Source organism: Galeopterus variegatus, unplaced genomic scaffold (assembly GCF_000696425.1).
Source record: "Galeopterus variegatus unplaced genomic scaffold, G_variegatus-3.0.2 Scaffold3771, whole genome shotgun sequence".
NCBI classification, from domain to species: Eukaryota; Metazoa; Chordata; class Mammalia; order Dermoptera; family Cynocephalidae; genus Galeopterus; species Galeopterus variegatus.
In genome coordinates this window covers 172,556-192,339 of record NW_007729882.1, presented here as the reverse complement: position 1 = coordinate 192,339, position 19,784 = coordinate 172,556, and the positions used below count along the sequence as shown (strand labels likewise).

At 46.1% G+C, this 19,784-nt stretch overlaps 1 protein-coding gene across 1 annotated transcript in view; it reads left to right on the top strand.

Annotated features, from left to right (window-relative positions):
* The window catches only part of LOC103601525 (transcriptional activator GLI3-like), a 42,488-nt gene extending 24,320 nt beyond the window's left edge, over window positions 1-18,168 (top strand). The window contains 6 exon segments of the mRNA XM_008585951.1: window positions 919-1,068; window positions 1,917-2,081; window positions 7,128-7,418; window positions 11,449-11,776; window positions 12,746-13,104; window positions 13,107-18,168. Coding sequence (XP_008584173.1) covers window positions 919-1,068; window positions 1,917-2,081; window positions 7,128-7,418; window positions 11,449-11,776; window positions 12,746-13,104; window positions 13,107-14,867 — 3,054 coding nt within the window. The 3' untranslated portion in view covers window positions 14,868-18,168.
* The last annotated feature ends 1,616 nt before the right edge of the window (window positions 18,169-19,784 follow it).

Sequence of the window (19,784 nt, the reverse complement as noted above, 5' to 3'; positions counted from 1 at the left end):
ACCTAAGAGACGCGTCCTCAGTAGTCTACACTTGAACGTTAAATAATACTCTCAATGTACTGAAGCGGACCTTGATTTGATCCAAATTGAGAACCTTCACTTTCTCTGGTATTGCTGTAGGTTTCACATATCTCTCAATTGAGGTGCTATTGATGTATTAAAGAACTAGATAAAAAAGTGATTCTTAAACTTTAAATTGATGAGGAATTCAAGGAAAGTCATCTTCATCTTAAAAACCAAATTAAAGAATTTTTGAACTGAAAAGACCTTAGAAACTAGTGAATCTGTTTCTTTATTTTGTACATGAAAAAAGACTAAGGCCCCGAGAAACTAAATCATTTGTTGACAATCACAGTCCTCTTCTTCAATATTAGTTCTTTATTCTGTGATCCTTATCAAGAAGAAATCCCACTAAACCTGAACTCTAGTTTGAATGAGCTTTTGGTTTTCTTGATCCTTGCTGTGCAATTGTGCATGTGTGTTCCCTTTTGGAACTCGAGGCCTAGAGCATGTGAGAGCTAGAAACCATCTCTGCAGTCCTTTAGCCTTGACAGTCCCCCTCCGCGCTGCAGAGGCCCAGAGAGGACAAGTGCAACTCACCCGTTTCACAGCTAGCAGGTCTCAGAACTCACAACTGAGCTCTGCTGTTCAGATGCCCGTCGTAGTGCTTTTCTGGGACTCCAGGCTTCCCCCAGCAGTGTCACTCCTGCTCAGTAGGAAGTGTACATACACAGGTAGCAAAAGCGAATTTACTTGAGAAATATACTGACTAGAATAGAAAAGAAAATCTGTGATGTGGGCAAGTCATTCATGGAATCCTTAGGGCTTACGATTGGGGCATTTTGTGCTCCCTTCTGTTGCCTCGGAGGTGAGTAACGCATTTCCACTCTGTGTCTCTCTCTCTTTTCCAAACCCCAGCATATAAATAACGACCACATTCATGGAGAGAAGAAGGAGTTTGTGTGCCGGTGGCTCGATTGCTCGAGAGAGCAGAAGCCCTTCAAAGCGCAGTACATGCTGGTGGTGCACATGAGACGACACACGGGCGAGAAGCCTCACAAATGCACTGTGAGTGCCCAGTGGTGGGGCGATCACGCGGGTCCTTGTCACACTTGTCAGGGTGTACATGCTGATGACCCCAGCTCAGGACAGGCACGATTGGGTGACATTGGGGAGGGGGAGAGTATTGTGTGTGTTGCTCAATGCCGGGGGCTTTGAGCTGCTGTGTGGGACAGGGCAGCACTGCAGAGCAGCATGGGGCGGAGTGCTGGCACTGGGAGTGCACACGGCCACCGCCCAACACTCGGCACTGGCACCAGAGGACTAGGCTGGCAGAGGGAGGTGCCCGCTTCCCACGTACAGCACTTGGGTTAGCTTTTCAAAACGCCAGTTCCTGTGCCTGACTAATATCTCATCCATCCTCGTGGCATAGCACACAGCCACAGAGGGGGCGGGGACTGCTGCAAGGCCAAGCATTCATTCTGTGGGGCACCCCAGACCCACCAGGCAATGCTCAGCCCTGGCACTTTACATCTTAAAAGCCCTTCACAAACATGATCAAATTCCATGTCTTTGTATGCACACAAAGCCATATTAATGAACTTTGTGCTGAATCCAAAATCAGTGGGAATTCGAGGAGATCAATGAGTAGATAATGAGACTCATTGTCCACATTGAGCAGTCTTTAAAAAAAAAACAAAAAGGACTTTTACTGGCACTGAAAACGCTTGATCTTGAACTGCAGCAAGCCACATCTGAATCCCAGTAAATGCAGAGTGTAGTGGACTTATTGTTCCTTGGTTTTGAAAAGCTGCTGGTCCTTGAAACGTCAGTTTTGCATCAACCTTGAGGGAGTGTCAGGCACAAGCTGCTGTTGCTATTGTGTGGAGTAATCCAGCTTTACCTGCTGTCCTCAGTTTGAAGGTTGCACAAAGGCCTACTCGAGACTAGAAAACTTGAAAACGCACTTGAGATCTCACACTGGAGAGAAACCGTACGTCTGTGAGCACGAAGGTTGCAATAAAGCTTTCTCAAACGCCTCCGATCGTGCCAAGCACCAAAACAGAACACATTCCAATGAGGTAAGCTCTGCATGGGCCCAGAGCTCGTGGGTAGGATGAAGAGCTCTCGTGGGGAATGTGCTGGAAAGGGGGCTGCTCCATTTGATTTTCCTCTCGGTTGTTCCCAGCGTGAGTGGGTTCTGATCCTGCAGGTGAAGGCTGGGACCTGAAGTGGGGCTGGAATCTGGGCCTCATTTGGAGAGTAACCCAGATGAAGAGGGAAGTTGTTTAAACCCCTCGTGAACTTAGTTTCATACTGTTTGGAACCGCCACCTACCGGTCAAACAGTAGAAGCACTTAACTTGGAATTCGATCCACTTGCTCTGGGCTGGGAATACATGAATCCATGCAAAGGATGTAAGCCCCAAGGATGGATTCAGAAGCAGCGTGTTGACAGCTGACTGCTAAGATACCACTTTTATTTGCTTTCTCCAGGTGTTATCTTCAAATGCATTATATCAAAAAAGATTTTTACAGAGCAACCAGCCTTGGCTAAACACAATTTCCAGATATTCTAAATTCCAAGGGATCCTTGGAGATATTCTCAGAAATCCAGGATTGGTTGCTAGTCAGTTAACTAAGATAACATATCAAGCAAAGATTCATGGTAGTAGATGGTTCCTGTTGGGTTGCTGTTATTTTTAGATAGTTATCCCCCCCAAAAAAAAAATTGCAGAAAAGCATAAGCATGAGAATGATTCCAAATGCATGTTGCTTACATTTCAATGCACATCTGTCTACAGACTTCCAACTTGCCCTTAGAGATCTCACTCAAATTCTGGCTCCTCTGTGAAGTCTTCTCCTTGAACGAATCAAGTGATTAAATAAAAGACTCCCTGCATTTTGGGTAGAACTTGGATAACTAACCAGAATTTGTTAACATGAGACATACTTCAGGCCCACAAAATATGTCACCAGTTTGCTTGAAATGTGTTAGAGAAGAAGCATTTTGCACACAGAAGACCCTGGCGTGGCTGTCACCCTTACCAGATGCAGGTTAGGCCCATTTGTGATCTTTCAGATAGAGAGTTGGGGAGAGGGAATCTGGTAAAAACAAACTAAGCCATTCCACTCAGTGGCCATTTGGCTTTAAGGTGGCAAAGATGGTCCTTACTGAGTTTTTTTTCAGCTGAACTGATAAGAGCAAAATCGTCTCTAACAGGATTAACCACATTCTGAAAAGCACAATCATAAACTCACACAAACTCACACAAACTCACACAGACTCACACAGACTCACACAAACTCACATGCAAGTTCATCCACACCAGCTCCTCTTTCTGAGAAGGTCATGGTGGAATAAGGAAACTCGAGTGATTTGGAATCTCTTATTATTGCCCAACTGGAGACATTGTAGGGGAGATGCCACATGTTTATTTTTTTATGCCAAACATGCTTTTACTGTGTGCAATAGCTACAATATAATCTGTTGTACTTGTACAAAGTTTTAGGGAGTCTAGAATAGGCAAATCCTCAGAGACAGAAAGTAGATTAGTGGTTGCCAGAAGGTGAGAGGGAGGAAATGGGGGTGACTGATAATGAGTACAGGGTTTCTTTTTTTGAGGTGGTGAGAATGTTCTGGAATTAGGTAGTGGCGATGATTGTACAACATTGAGAATGTACCGAATGCCACTGAATTGTGCAATTTCAAAGGGTTATTTTTACAACATGTGAGTTATATCTCAGTTAAAAAATTTTAGAGGGTTTAACTTAGAATTTAATTTATTATTTAACTATATTTCATATACTTAAGTATAATTTCAACTAGAAATTTAGAAGATATTCATTTCGATAGATTTTAGGCCAGAATTCTCTTCTGTTATTGTGAAGAAATTTGGGCAGTTGGGTATGTTAGGATTACCAATGCGCACATATAAAGATACTTACTGAACTTACTTATCTTTCGATAGACTTAAAATATGTGCATGCCTGTTTGCTTTAATCAAGTGTGTTATAGTTGAGCCTGTGTTCTTCTATGAGGTAAAAAGGGCAGTGCTGTATAAGAGTTGAACATCTGTGATGAGATTAAAATATATAATGGTTGCTAATATATTTCACCAATGTTGAGTGATTTACTTGAATGATTAACCTTGATCATAAATACATAATTAAAATTTTGCTCACACACATGTAAATCACTCTTCTCTATTCTATGTGCAAGGCTTTGGCCTTGTGCAGGATTGACGGACAGTTTCAGATACAACAAAATTAAGTTTGCCCAGAAAATCCAGATTTGTGTAAACAGATCATTCTAGATTTATCAAGGTACTTTCTTTCATTTATTTGCTCTCTTATTTATACCTTCATTGTCCACTGAACAAATTTTGATAGCTGGCCACATGCCAAGCACATTCCAGGTGAGGCAAAGAATGTGATGGAGCAGAACAGGAAGGGACTCTTATTTATACCTTCATTGTCCACTGAACAAATTTTGATAGCTGGCCACATGCCAAGCACGTTCCAGGTGAGGCAAAGAATGTGATGGAGCAGAACAGGAAGGGGGTGACTCCCACTCAGGGAAGCCATTCCGGCATTTCTCTGTCCCTTGAGCTGTCCTGCCCATTTAGGGCCATGGGACCGCAGCCTCTGGCCAGCTTCCGACAGGATTCCCTACTCCAGGCCACTCAGCTCTCCTTCCTGACCTTTCACTGTCATTACAGCGAATGGAACTTTCCAGAAGCCTGTGCTGTGACCTGCCTTCTCAGCATGTGTGAAGTGGTCCTGCTGCTGGACCTTGGCTCAGGACACTGCTTTTTGGCATCCTCCTGCCCTCGTTTTTCTCTCTCAGAATCCTGGTAAAAGCTCCTTGACTGGTGCTCACTCTGTGCCATGTACCCTGGTGTGCACTCCATGTACATGGTCTTATTTCCCACGCACCATGACCCCATGAGCTGACATTAGACCCAGGTACAGACACGTAATAACAAAACGATTCCTCCTCAGTGCACCTGCTGACGTCGAACACACACTTTGTAATGCAGACAATGTCATTACCTAACTTTTCTACCATTTTTTATATTCCTTGATATTAAGTCCCGTTGTTCACACTTCGTGTTCACAGAATCTTGCATATGGTAGGGACCATTAAATATTTATTGAAAAAAATTGGTTCGATAAATTCTACAAAGTCTACAAAAGTCAGAAAAAGCATCAGCTGCTTCCACAAAATGCCTATCAGTGCAGTGAGTCAAAAAGTTAACATCTGTGACAGAAGTTTGAATATTCAGGACATGAAAAGTGGGCACCTCAGTAAGTCTCACAACATTTATCTTAGCCTACACTTATATTTCATTTCAGTCATTTATCACAGCAAAATTTGGGAGCCAACCTACATGAGGGGTTAATATGTTTTGTTGTCGAGTATAAATCTCCTGAACCTAACTGTGTTCTTGTGAGTTTCTGTGGGTGAATAATGTATATGAGGGTACTTCAAAAGTTCATGCAAAGACGTGTATTATCTTTCAATTCTGTTTTACCACAAACTTTTTGAAGTGCTCTCAGGTGTTCACATACAAGGGCAGGTGTACATGTATGTGCTCTTGTTCTGGGAAGTGGAGGACTGACAAACATTTGTATGCTCGTTACACATTAGCAGTGTCCTCACTTCTAGGCTAACCCATAATATACACATGCCTATGTTTACAGGAAGAATAGCTCCCCACGTGGGGCCCCCTCTCCTCTTCCTATCCCCACACAACTGCCCCATGCCTCCCAGTGTGCCGCTGGTGGAATGACCTGTCACAGCAATGCTGTGAGCAAGCATAGGACTAATGTCAGGACACGGTAAGGTAATGGCACTAGTCGTCAGAGCCATTCTTCTGTCCTAATGCATAGAATCTGATGCACTCATTTCATTGTATATATATGCTGCAAATCACACAAGCTCCTGAATAGACGTAATTCATAGTTAATGCGAGTCAATTCTACCCAGAGGAATCTCGAATTTGGAGGTGAAGCCTCTCAGGATAATTTTCGGAGTCTTCGCTTCACTGCATTAGGACGTTTCAGCATTTTAGGTAGCACTCAGTCTGTTCTTGGGCTTTTAGTGAAAAAGCATCTTTTAGACATACATTTTATAAGATGGGGCATTTTTAAAGATATAATGGGTACAATTACATTAATCATGCCTTTTATGACGATTGCTTATTTAAATGCTCATCTTCTAGTATACATAGATTATATACTCATGCAAGCATCCATGAATTCATTATATTTCCAGCCAGGTGAACAAAATCACAATTCTGATACTGGTCATGAGCAAAGGCCAGCATTTCTGTGATTTGAGTAAATATTCAGCTATAAGCTGAATTGATATAATTTTTTATAACTCTATCTTTAGGCTTTCTCACTGACCCACATAGAAGACGAAATTAGCATGAAATAACTTATAGACCTTAGTATCAGGAGGAGAGCACGTACCAGGAAGCCTGGTCTCCAGCACACCAGCCACCCTTTTGCAGTTTATGATGAGCCATCATGGACCAGGCTTTACAACTTTGGAGATCAGGAAGGCCCTGGATATTTTGTGCTCTGAACATTCCCACACACTTGTAATGCTACCCAAAGGCTACAGGCAATATTTTTTTTACTATGCCTATGTGTAAATAGCACATTTTGAAAGGGGACAGAGTTGTATTAGATCTTGGAACCAGGACATCCATGAGAAGTTTTTTCGCACACCCTCTCCTGCCAGGGACACAGCATCCTCCCAATTAGATGATGGGGTCTTTTAAGCCTCCTCCCGACATCACCCCCATCACCATCCGATGTCTGCAAAGCGCCTGTCATGGCACTGTGCTACTTCTTCTTATTCACAGTGTAAAAGCTTCCAAAGACAAAATCTGTTGACACATTCTTAGCGCTCCCTGAGCTCTCTCTAAAATAGCACTCTGTTAGAGCTAGATTCTGTGGACATGGAACAGTGTTCAATGGCCTTATTAAACTCAAAGCTTTGTGAAAGTGTTTTGAAAGAATTAAAAATGTAATGCGCCACCACAAAGGACTGTTAGGCTGGAGCGTAATCACTTTCACAGCGTTCTGTTATCTCCTTCTCATGGCATTTGGCAGAAACCATATGTGTGCAAAATCCCAGGCTGCACCAAGCGTTACACAGACCCGAGCTCCCTCCGGAAACACGTGAAGACGGTGCATGGCCCAGAGGCTCACGTCACCAAGAAGCAGCGTGGGGACATCCATCCTCGGCCCCCACCCCCTCGAGATTCGGGCAGCCACTCACAGTCCAGGTCCCCCGGCCGGCCGACTCAGGGAGCCCTCGGTGAGCAGAAGGACCTCAGCAACACTACCTCAAAGCGGGAAGAATGCCTCCAGGTGAAAACAGTCAAGGCTGAGAAGCCCATGGTATGTCATTCACTCTCCTTTTGATGTCCCTAGAGCTGGCCCGGGGCCTGTTAAAAGAGCTGGGCAGGGCATGTCAGGCTGTCTCTGATTTGAGGAAGCCATGAGCCCAGGGACCTGGATTGCTTACTCGAAATTGATCTACATAGAATAACTCAGCTCAGAATAGAGTTTCCAGATTTCCTGATTTTTAAAATTGATGCAGAACCATACCACTTGTGGCAGGAAGAAAGACTGTGTCTTCAGCATGTCTGTAATATAGAAGAGCATTCACTGAGTCTTTCCACAAACATGTTTTCTGTCTTCTTTGCCTTGGTGACCCCCAGATAAATAAGCCACCATCCGTATGCTTTAGGGGTTTATAGCCCAGTGGGATAGACAGACTGAAAACAAATTCTACCACTCATTGTGATGGGGGCTTAAACACAAGTCCATGTAAAGAGTTTTCAGGAGAGGAACTAACTGCCAGTGCCCTCAGAGGGCAGAGGAGGCCATGGGGACATGGAACCAGCACTCGGGAGAGGCAGGGCGTGTCCCGAGGGAGGAGTGGGAGCCTGGGGGTCCTGGTCCTGTGTGGAGTTGAAAGGGGCAAGATGGGGAATGGCATGGCAGAATGGATTGTTTTTAGAAACAACTGCAGTCCAGTCCAGTCTAGAGATTGGATGAACCAGAGACCATTACTGCATTTGTGCCTGAATCAAGGAGGCAGAGAACAAGGGAGGGCTTTGAACAGTCCTCATGGGCAGGCATTGTCGTGGTTGGGCGACTCAGAGTATTTCTGTGGATCATGTTGCTTTGTCAGGTTCTTTCGAACTTCAGATGGTGATTTTGCTTTTATAAAACACCAAAAAAATTCAACAGGACAATGAGAAAATTGAGTCGATAATGAGGAGAGTCAGTACATTTCTGTTTGGCCATGTGCATGATGGATTTAACCATGCGACTATGCTCAGTTCTAGTCTGTCACTCTCTGACCCATGGAGGAAATGTACCAGATAGAAGTTGCATGCTTAGACTTCCGGACACCCAGAAATGATCAGGCAGGCAGTTTTATACTCAGTCTAAGGAAGCATTTTCTTAAAATCAGAGCAGTTAAGCAAGTGGATGGGCACCCTGTGAATTTACGAGTAACACCACTATATAGCAGTGTACATGCACAGGAAGAAGCAAACGGTTCCAGCATTGGCAGGGTGGGAGTCTACATTTCAGTGACCTATCGTGTTTGTCTTTGAACTCCAAAGAGTCATAGAAAGTGACATTAAGTCTAGCCAAAAATAATGGTAATAGTCTATACAGATTTATCATTACTTCTCAGTTGATAGCTGTACTTATAAAAAGTGTCTTACATATTTATATGTGGATTATGATTGATCACTGTATTTTTAAATTAATCAGTTTATAAACTGTGTTTTATATACTTCTTTTAGAGTATAGCATAACATTGAGATGCCCCAATGTATGAAATATTTTGTAAAGTAATTAAATCATAGAAACACAGGACTAGAGGAGACAGAGATAGCAACTAGTCCCCACATTTTATAGGTGAGGAAACTGAGGCTTACTCAGTTTTAATAAATTAATCACATTTCCACAGTAGACTATTATGTGTGTATATGTATACACACATTTAAATATAGGTAGATATCTTCATAGACATTTACTAAAGTGCACCTGAGATTTACATTTCTAATAGTCATTCTTTAAAAACATGTCTTGATTTGATCATCATGCTATAAATTAAATTCTTTCTTCTTTTTTCTTGTTAATGCAACATCTCCTCTGTCTAATGCTCCTAAATGTCTTGTTCTCACTTCCTAAGGACAGTGGGTAATAAGGTGAGGGAATTTTGGCTTCTCTGTGCTTTGTTTTGTTTTGTTTTGTTTTGTTTTCAGTTTAACATGTAATTTTTTGTTTGTTTCACTTTTCTTTAGTTTTTGTGGCTTTGTGATATCTTTGGTAGTGAACATTACTCAGATGTGTTTTAAATATAGAAACAATGTGTTCTGAACATTCAGCATGTGAAAAATGTAGAGTTAGATGGTGGATTCATTGTTCTGTTTGTTCAGGTTTTCATAACAAATCACCCTGGGACCAACCAAGCAGATGTTCTCAAAGACTATTTAATTGTGGTACTGACTAGTGTAAATTCATTCTTGGACCAAACATGTACCATCTTCTTTGAGGAAGATCTGGATACATTTGTTGCTAGCAACTTAATCTCTATTTAAAGGTCTGAGTGCCTTCTTACATGCCTAAATGAAAGTGTCTGCCTGCTTGTGTGTGTGTACACACACATACACACAACTTCATCTATACACACACACACACACACACTCTGATTTGACAATTCTAGAGTAAAAGACATCCAAAGCTCTCAAAACTCCGGGTATGTCAGGAAGGAGCAGGTGATATGGCACTCCAAGACTCTGCCGAGGCAAAAAATTAAGCAAGGCTTTACACACTCATGATCAAATGCGTATATCTTATTTTGCTCTGCTTGGTTTCCCAGGATAAAGTTAGTGTATCATGTGGCAGTCACATAGAATGTGTTCATTTGCTTGGGTGGGTGTATGTACTGTGATAGCAGAAAAGTATAAGGGGCACAATTGAAAAGTCCTGTCTCTGAAAACCCCTGCCTAACTGCACTGTGAAGTCCACCTAAGACTCCAGTTGTATGATGTAACTGAGGTAGTTCTCGCTCTCTAGAGAATTTCTAGCTCTGTCAGTGGCTCCAATTTTATAGTAACATTGGAGAAGGTGCTGCAGAGGCGTGGAAGGACCCAGCCTAAACACCTAGGAGAGTCATACCATCAACTTTGTGACTTTGGGCATTCACTGAACTTCTCTGAGCATCACTTTTTTTTTCCATACAAAAAGGATTTGAGTGTTTATCAACCAAGGCACCACTGGGATTTTAGATCAAACAGATCTATATTGTGTGTACTGTCCTGTGTTGTGCAGGCCGTTTTATGGGGATACTACAAAAAGTTTGTGGAAAATAGAATTGAAAGATAATACAAACCTTTCCATGAACTTTTTGAAGTACCCTCATATATAATGCTCCGCAGACATTGAGACTGCCGAGCTTCCCACCCCCTGTGTCTAGGAGCTGGGGAGGCAGGGGGGTAGAGGTGCTTTCCCTGCTGGAGAACCACTGGACTAGATGGAGTTCCAATTAGTTGCAGAATTTTCTGAGTCCACTTGGTTGGGATTAAGAAAACATTTCCTTATTCTCCTAGTGAAATGCTCGGGCACACTCAGGGGAATGGTGGAATTATCACACAGATGCCCGATGGCTGGGATTTGCAGCTGTGCTTCCTCTCTGGATATAGCAGAAGCTAAGTGGTTGAAGTTTTACCTCTTATAACTGCCTTTATCCACACTCTGGTTGAGGTTCTTCTACAAGAGCAGAAAGATGTAGAAGGAAGGAAGAGAGATTATGAAGAACTTGGCTAACCAGCCCTGAACAGCCGAGTAGAGGGGCTCTTGTTGGAGAAGAGGTAATGCGTGCCTATGGAGCATATCTTTCATTTATGTTTCAGCTGAGCAAAATGAACCCAAAGACTGGAACCAACTTGGATAATAATAATTGCTAATGCCCTCTACACCGGTTATTATTATCCAGGTCTTTTTATACTTGTGTGCTCTCTAGGCTTCACACTTAATTCCCAACAACAGTGCCTAAGATAAATCGTCTCCATCTTACAATTAAGGAAACTAAGGTTTAGAGTGGCTAGGTGATTTGCACAAAGACTAAAGTTGTGGAGGTGGGATTGGAACTGAGGAAGTGTGTTTGCAGAGTTGGCATTTGGGACAGGATTCCATGGCTGACGTCATACCTATCACACTACATCTAGCATTCTCTGCTGTCCCAGTGCACACCAGCCTGGTGGTCCATCAGTCAATGGAACATAGTTGTTCTCATTCAACCACTGATAATCCCGAAGGTCATGATGTGCAGGAGCTCTCATTATTGGCTCTTTCCTTTACCCTCCCTGGTGACATTTCTTTCCTTTCCTCTTGACCCACACAGACATCTCAGCCAAGCCCTGGTGGTCAGTCTTCATGCAGCAGCCAACAATCCCCCATCAACAACTATCCCAACAGTGGGCTCGAGCTTCCTCTGACCGATGGAGGTAGCATAGGAGACCTCAGTGCCATCGATGAAACCCCGATTATGGACTCAACCATTTCCACTGCAACCACAGCTCTCGCCTTGCAAGCTAGGAGAAACCCAGCAGGGACCAAATGGATGGAGCACGTGAAATTAGAAAGGCTAAAACAAGTAAATGGAATGCTCCCACGACTGAACCCTGTTCTACCCCCCAAAGCCCCTGCAGTCTCTCCTCTCATAGGAAATGGTGAGTTCCATATCGGACTGTGCATCTGCTCAGGTTTGTTCTGTTAAGTGGGGCCAGAGTGCTGTGAGAGGAACTGGACCCTCGGCTTTATATCTGCTCGTTTCCACACCAGACCTAAAATTACAATGCAGCCATCCAGAGTAACGATGAGCCCGTTCAAGGTTCCTTTCTGGAACGTCCACATTGTAAAAAAAAGGGAGTAACAGGATAATACTGAAACAAAAAGTAAGACTGTGCATGGCTTGTATTCTGGTAGCAAAATCATAAGTCTTAGACTAGAGTGAGAAAATGCCAGTGGCAGAGGCATCTGTGGTTTGGAAGCCTGTCTCTGGTTTCCAAAATCTAAAGCCCAGAGGTCAGCAGCTACTTCTATTCAGGTTTGCTCAGCTGAAGGTCAGGCCGGTGTCCTTTCCCATTGTCTTCCCATGTCGTTTTTGCCTCTGAGATTACTGTGGATGCCGGGAGCACATCCTAAGAGCGCACCTCTCCTCTCCACCAACTCAGGTGTGTGTTACCTGCTGATGGGATGTGGGATAAACAGGAAGCCCTGAGTGCGGACACGAAACTCCTGAAATACTTCCTCCTGGGGTCTTGCTTGGGATGTGAGCCTTGTGTGTACATCCCGAGGTTCCTTGTATCCTTGCTCTAAGCCTGTGGAGGAGCTTAACTGAATTTAGGGAGTTGTTATTGTATTATTTAAGCCGGGGTGGGCAAACTACAGACTGGGGGCCACATACCGCCTGCCACCTGCTTTTGTCTGTAAAGTGGCATTGGCCCCAGCCACAGCTGTTCATTCTGTGTTGTCTGTGGGTGCTCCAGAACTACACTGCACAGTCGGGTACTTATGATGGAGGCCCGGGGCACCGAAAACAGTTACTCCCGGGCTCTTTAGAGAAGAGGCTGGCCGCGGGCCTGGCTTCAGTCACCCTTGACATGAGTCCCTCCTCACACGTCTCTCCCTATCCCCAGGCACACAGTCCGGTAGCAGCTGCAGTCTGGCCGGGCCGGGGACGCTCCTCCCGAGCAGAAGCGACCTCTTGGGCGTGGACCTCACCGTGCTGAACCTGCTGGGCAGGAGGGACAGCAGCACCAGCAGCATCAGCTCGGCCTACCTGAGCAGCCGCCGCTCGTCGGGCATCTCGCCCTGCTTCTCCAGCCGCAGGTCCAGCGAGGCCTCTCAGGCTGAGGGCCGGCCGCAGAACGTGAGCGTGGCCGACTCCTACGACCCCATCTCCACCGACGCCTCCCGCAGGTCCAGCGAGGCCAGCCAGGGCGACGGCCTGCCCGGCCTGCTGAGCCTAACACCCGCGCAGCAGTACCGCCTCAAGCCCACGGCTACGGCCGGCGCCCCCTGCTGCCCTCCGACGCGCTGGGGGGCGGCGTGCGCAGGGCGAGCGACCCCGTGCGCACAGGCCCGGAGCTGCCCTCTGTGCCCCGGGCGCAGCGCTTCAGCAGCCTCAGCCCTCCGGTGTTGCCTCCATCCGCAGACAAGCGGAACCTGGTGCTGCAGAACTACACGCGGCCCCCCGAGGGCGGCCAGTCCCGTCACTTCCACGCGTCCCCCTGCCCCCCCAGCATCACCGAGAATGTCACCCTGGAGTCCCTGTCCATGGGCGCCGATGCCAGCTTGAGCGATGAGGATTTCTTGCCAGATGACGTGGTGCAGTATCTAAACTCCCAGAACCAAGCAGCGTATGAGCAGCACTTCCAGAGCACCATCGCCGACGACAGTAAAGTGGCCCACGGGCCCGGGGACTTTGGCCCTCCCGGGCTTCCGGCCAGCCACGCCAGCCAGCAGTACCGTGCCCTCGAGCAGCCCTCCGCCGACGGCGGCAAGCCTGACCTGCCCATTCAGTGGAACGAAGTCAGCTCCGGAAGCGCCGAGCTGTCCTCTGCCAAGCTGAAGTGTGGCCCTCGCTCCAGCACGCAGCAGGCCCGGGCCTTCGGTCCCTACGGCGGCGTGGTCCACCTGCAGCACCCGCTGCGGAGCGGCGCCGGCCCTGCGGGGGGATACCAGCCCCTTGGGGAAAACGACAGCTCCTACGGTGGTCCCGAGCCCTTGGTGACCCACAGCGGCAGCGCAGCTGGCACCAGTGGAAATGCCTTCCACGAGCAGCCCTACAAGGCCCTGCAGTATGAGAACTGTCTCAGCAGGCAGCTGCCGGCCCCCGGCGCTCTGGGTGGTACCTGCGCAGCCAGCATTCAAGGATCAAAGCTGAAGAGCGCCGCTGTGCACGGGAGTGGGGGCCCGCTGGATTTTGGCCTGGCAGCGGCCCCAACCGAGTCAGCTGGCAGCGCAGTGAACGGCGTGCAGACCCAAGACCTGGCGGGACAGGGCTACCTCGCTCTCCAGCTGCTCGGCGGTAGCCAGCAGCAGCAGGGGCTGGGCCGGCCCGGGCAGCAGGTGCCAGGCCAGGTCAGCACCGTCCCGCATGGAGGTGTCTACCCGGGGCCACAGAGCTGCCTGCCGGGGGCTCAGGGCAGCCAGCTGTCAAACCTGGCAGCTGTCAGGGGCTACCAGCCGTGTGCCAGCTTTGGGGGCGGCAGGCGCCAGGGTGTGGCGAGGGGACAGCTCAGTGACACAAGTGAGACCTGCAGGGTGAATGGCATCAAGCTGGAGATGCAAGGGCAGACCTCGCAGCTCTGTTCCAATGTGCAGAACTACTCTGGTCAGTTCTATGACCAGACCATGGGCTTCAGTCAGCAAGACACGAAAATGGGGTCATTCTCCATTTCAGAAGCCAGCTGCCTGCTGCAGGGGACCAGCGCCGAAAACTCTGAGTTACTTTCCCCAGGTGCTAACCAGGTGACGAGCACGGTGGATGGCCTCGACAGCCATGACCTGGAAGGGGTGCAGATCGATTTCGATGCCATCATCGACGACGGGGACCACGCCAGCCTGGTGTCAGGGGCCCTGAGCCCCAGCATCATTCAGAACTTTTCCCACAGCTCCTCCCGCCTCACCACCCCGCGCGTGGCCCTCCCGTTCCCCGCACTGTCCCTGAACACCACCAACATGGCCATCGGGGACATGAGTTCTTTGCTAACCTCCCTGGCGGAAGAAAGCAAATTCCTTGCAGTTATGCAGTAAGCATTAGGGAAAAGGACCGTAAACAAACGTAAGACTATAGGAGTTGAAAAGAAGAAACTGTTTTGGGCTGGTTTGTTTTTTTTAGTTCTGTATGTATTTTAGCAATCTCATCTCACCTGACTGGGATGTGTTTCAAGTATATTCCTTTTATGGAAAAGGACTCTGAAAAACCCTAAAGTATTCTAGGGAGAAACTGTCTTACATTTCAGTTTTGAGTCAGTATTGTTACACTCGAACCACCCTCTTTTTTACTTTAAACTGTAAGCCTGCCCCGTTTTTTAGTAAACCAGTGTCAGTGTGTGACGTGCTGCACGCTCTTCTTCCTTTTCGAAGAGCAGGCAAATGAGAAGATTTGACTCGTTTCTCTGTTACTCAAGGGAAGCAGGAGTTGGTGTGCTTGTGACCAAGGGGTTACACTTCCAGCTTTTTAATTTTCTTTTACATATGCTCAGTGTTTCGTTTTTGTGTTTTGTGTGTTGGGTTTTGTTTTGTTTTGTTTTTCTTTTGATTCCCACATTGGGCACAAGAATCAGAATTCGGATAGTGAGTTTTAGAATCCTTTGTGGGCGCAATGTCAAGATTTGTGACATGTTCCCCACCCCTAATTCAGTTCAGGGCAGACTTTCGACAGTTGCACAGGAGTGGGAACTTGGGGCTCTTGCAAATGAGGTCATTTGTTCACAGTGTGGGATTCACACCTTTTGTGTCAGTACGTGTGCTTTTGGGTGGGTGTGTCGATGTGGTCAGTCCTCAGTTACCCCCTTTTGCCTCTTCTCCCTCTGCTTCCCTCGGCAGCCACTGTTTAGTGCTGCGGTGAGAGGGAGGGGACAGGCCGCTGTGGCACTCAGACACATTGCTGCTTTTCTGTTCTGGGAAGAGTTAGATTGTAGATTGAAGCAACTCAGTAGAATTAGTTTGGGGAATATTTGTGGGATTGCTATATTTGTTGATTAGTTCCATCTCTTTCCCCGTTATCATAGATAACTAAGAATTGATTATGTATAGCTCTAAGTATATAGGTATTTAAAAAACCCCACAAACAGCTATATCATTAACATTTATTAATCCCACTATAGTGAAGGAGTATTTCTATTCTAGACACCCTATTTTAAGGGATTTATAAAACTTAGTTGTAAAAGAAAAAGCTCACATAAATTGATGTTGGGAGTAAACTACTTCAACCGTTTTTAGTATTCGAGAGCACTGGGGAAGATATTTAGTAGCTGTGCAGATGCCTTTCCACACCCTGTCTATTTAATGCTGCATCCATTTAAGAAGTTCAATGTTATATGCAGTCAGTCCTTCATGTGGACTAGTATCAATACTTTTGTTTTGGATTAAAACATTTAAGGATTTATAAGTGCAGCTATTCCCCATGTGCAGTTGATACACATAAAAGTCATACTATGTGTGCACAAAGAGTACATGGATTGTCCAGCATATTGCTTTTAAAATATGTAAACTATTAAAATAAAACTTAACACCTCAAAGAACCTGCTGTATTCTGTCCTGTTGACCCCTGGAGGTGGATTTACCCAAAGTGATTCATAATTCAATTGTGTGGCTTTTTCCCTGACATTTAAATTAGTAGTAGAAGGATAAAATTAAGTGTTACATAATGGAAAGACTGTTAGGACCAGCCCATTTTTCTCATGTTTATTTTATCTCATTTGGACCGAGAATCTCAGCACAGAGGTAAATTTGCCATTTGGGATTTTGTGTGTAAGACTGTTGGGTTTGCTTTCAGACAGACGTTCCTGAGACCAGCAGAGGATGCTGCAGTCCCTTGTGCACTCCCTGCCACCCTCCCCACATATCCCCTTCCTGTAAATCAAAGGATACGCCCCTTCTGGAGCAGCTCAAAAGCAGCCAAGAAACTACTGATGTGAGCTTAGGAGAGTGGTCTCTTATTACTTTTCAGCTGAAAAAGCAAGGCTTTTCCTAGGTTCCTCAAACAGGTCACGATCTGGTCACAAAATCAGTGATCCATTCCCTGAATCTCATTTTTCCAGGAATCTCCAAATCTCCAGATCCTGGTCTTAGCTCACAAGCTCTTATGGTTTTGCCCAATCCCTTTCCTAGTCTTGGTTTCAAAGCCTGGGCTCTTGTGTTCTCCACTCCTGATTCGGGAGTGTGGGTCCCTGGCATCAAGCTGACCTTCTCCATCGGAGTTTTTTCCTGAAGTGTTTTGGGTATGACCTGCACTTCTCAATGGCCATAATTTCCCATAATGATTTTGCCCTTCCTGGAAGGACGGACAGCGATCAGGACGAGCGTCGTCATCTTGTGCAGCTGCCGCTTCCTTTGGTTTCCAGTTATTCTCTAGGCCTCCCCCTTTCTTTACTTTTTCTTTTCATATTTTTTTCTTTTTATATTTTGCTACTGCTTTTTGATTTGCCAGAGACATGTTTTCAGCTCAATATTTGGCTTCTCTCAATAGGGAAATTTCAGAAGGGCAGAGGATAGGAGGGAAGAGGAAAGTGTACTTTTCCAGAATTTTGGTGATCTATTGTGACAGTCTGGTGGAAGGAGGTCTTTCGAGGTCACTTAGAAGTATCCTGTCAGGGTACAGGTTCTCTGCAGACTCACAGTGGGACCCACCCCCAGCCTCCACCCTTCTCTCCATTTCTCTAACCTATGCATTTAGAAAGAGTGCTGCCTCCTGGTGTCACTGTCCTACTTTTTATAAAATTGCAGGGTCATAGATGGTACTCCTGTTTAACATCTGTGTTAAACTTGTTTTTATTTTCCAAGCCATTTTTGTTTTATTTTTCTAAAGAACTAAGCTACCACCTGCTTCTCACACACTGGCTCGTCCTCTTGAGCCACAAAGTTTTGATTCTTGCGATGTATGTGCCTTATTTTATGTTAATCTTGTCAGTGAGAGGGACCAGTTGTTGTGGCCGGGTCAGCGGTGAGCTCCCCGGCCCAGGGCACAGGACCGTAGCAGAGGCCGAGCTGTCTCGTGACCTGGCTTCCTGTGTTGTGAGCTGATAGGAGGCTGTTCTCATCTGACAAGCTACCTTTGGGTATCCTGCCAACGTGTAAGAAAAACGACAAGTTCATTTCTTTCACCTTTTTTAGATTTTTTAAAAATGAAATGTGTAATCCTTTTTTTAAAAGAAACACGTGTAAATACATTTAAGTATGGTAGGTGTAGTGTTCCGACGTGACCGGCCGGGCCCCCTGGGCCGCAGCCCGCCGCGGGCGACCTCTGCCTTTGCTTTACAGAACCACTTAGTCCTTTTGTAACAAAGAAAACTGTTTCTTACCAAGTCAATAAAAAACTCTTTGTACTGAAGCTTTTCTCGGGTGGTTTATTTAACTCATAGCTGAATGGAAGCAGTGCTGTCTTTGGAAAAAACCCAGAACCTGCATTCGGACCCAGACCCCACGTCCAGGCGGAGTGGACTTTTGCTCCAAGACATGGTTCCTTCTCCCTGACATGGAGGCGGAGATGCTGATGCCCGCGGCTCCTGGCATGAGGGCGTGTGCTTGGGATGCACGTCGGGCCAGCATGGTGTGCTCCTTATATTTTTTGCTTTGCCAAACTATGAGGAAGGGCAGTAAGAGGGTTTATCATCTACAGTGTAACCCGCCCCTCTTTATATATTATCCTCTCATCTCCGAGAGACCCTGGCACATGCCGACAGGAAATCTGACATGACAGAAGCCTACGTTTGAATGTAAGTTGTCTCTTTTGTCTTGTGTCAGTATACGACATTATTCTCCAGAAAATACCTCAAATCTGTTCTCAGAAAAGATTCCAGAAGGGTTTCCATCCTCTTTCTGAGTGGCAGCACATGTCTCTTGAGCCCCACCGAGGGCTGTGGTGGCTGCTGGGACGGACGGGCCTGGCTGAGCACACACACGTGCATGTTCACACACAGGCGTGCCAGCACGTGTCCCCAGGGGCCTCACGTCCTACGGGTGATGGATGTTTCCTCTCTCATCCTCCAGCAGGGTTTCTCCAGTCGTGGGGATGCTTCCTGCTTTCCTGATTCACGGGAGAATTTCCTTCCACTCTGATCTAAAATGTCTTGCCTTCCTAACCAGATCCCTCGCATAAGGTGTCCAAATGAATTCAGAAAAAAGTAAGAAAGTGTGTGAATTTGTACCTTGCCTTGAAGTAAGCTGATGCAGCTACAATTGATTTGCATTTCATAAAGATCTACTTTAAGAAATTTGGGGAATTTAAAGACCTTCTATGTTACCCAGATAAAAATATAATAGGAAAGTGCTAAAATACGATGAAAAACTTAACCCGCTGCCAAAGTGTCTTATGTCTTATTCCTCCTTCTTTTCCCCAAGGCTTTCTATTTATTTTATTGGTGGTTTTACTTTTTATTTATTTTTTTTGACTGGTAAGGGGATCGCAACCCTTGGCTTGATGTTGCCCGCACCGCGCTCAGCCAGTGAGTGCACCAGCCATCCCTATATAGGATCCGAACCTGTGGCCTCGGTGCTCCCAGTGCCGCTGCGCTCCCCTTTTGGTTTTACTTTGCATTTACTATTCAAAACACAACCTGGGCCGATCTTTTAATGTTCACTTTTTTTAAAAGTCTCATTTTACCAGCATAAGCTTTGTTTATGCCTTCTACATCCAGTTATTCAACCCTTGGCAAATTTTAGAAATAGTAATAGAAGCTAAATTGGTGTTAGGCTTTTCTCTTCTTCCCATGCATTTGGCGGCCACGGGCACTACCTGTACTCACCCAGCAGAGGGATGCAGTCAGGTTCTGCGGATTTTCCCCCATCCCTGAGCCTTCAGCTTCTGCACCCACTGCTTCCGTCTCCCTCCCTCAGCACCCAGTGGTAGGCTACGATGGTGCTGCCTCCAGAACATAACGATACCTGGGACGTGGGACAGAAGATGACATCCTCTGTTCAGCAGTGCAGCCTGGGCACCTAATATTC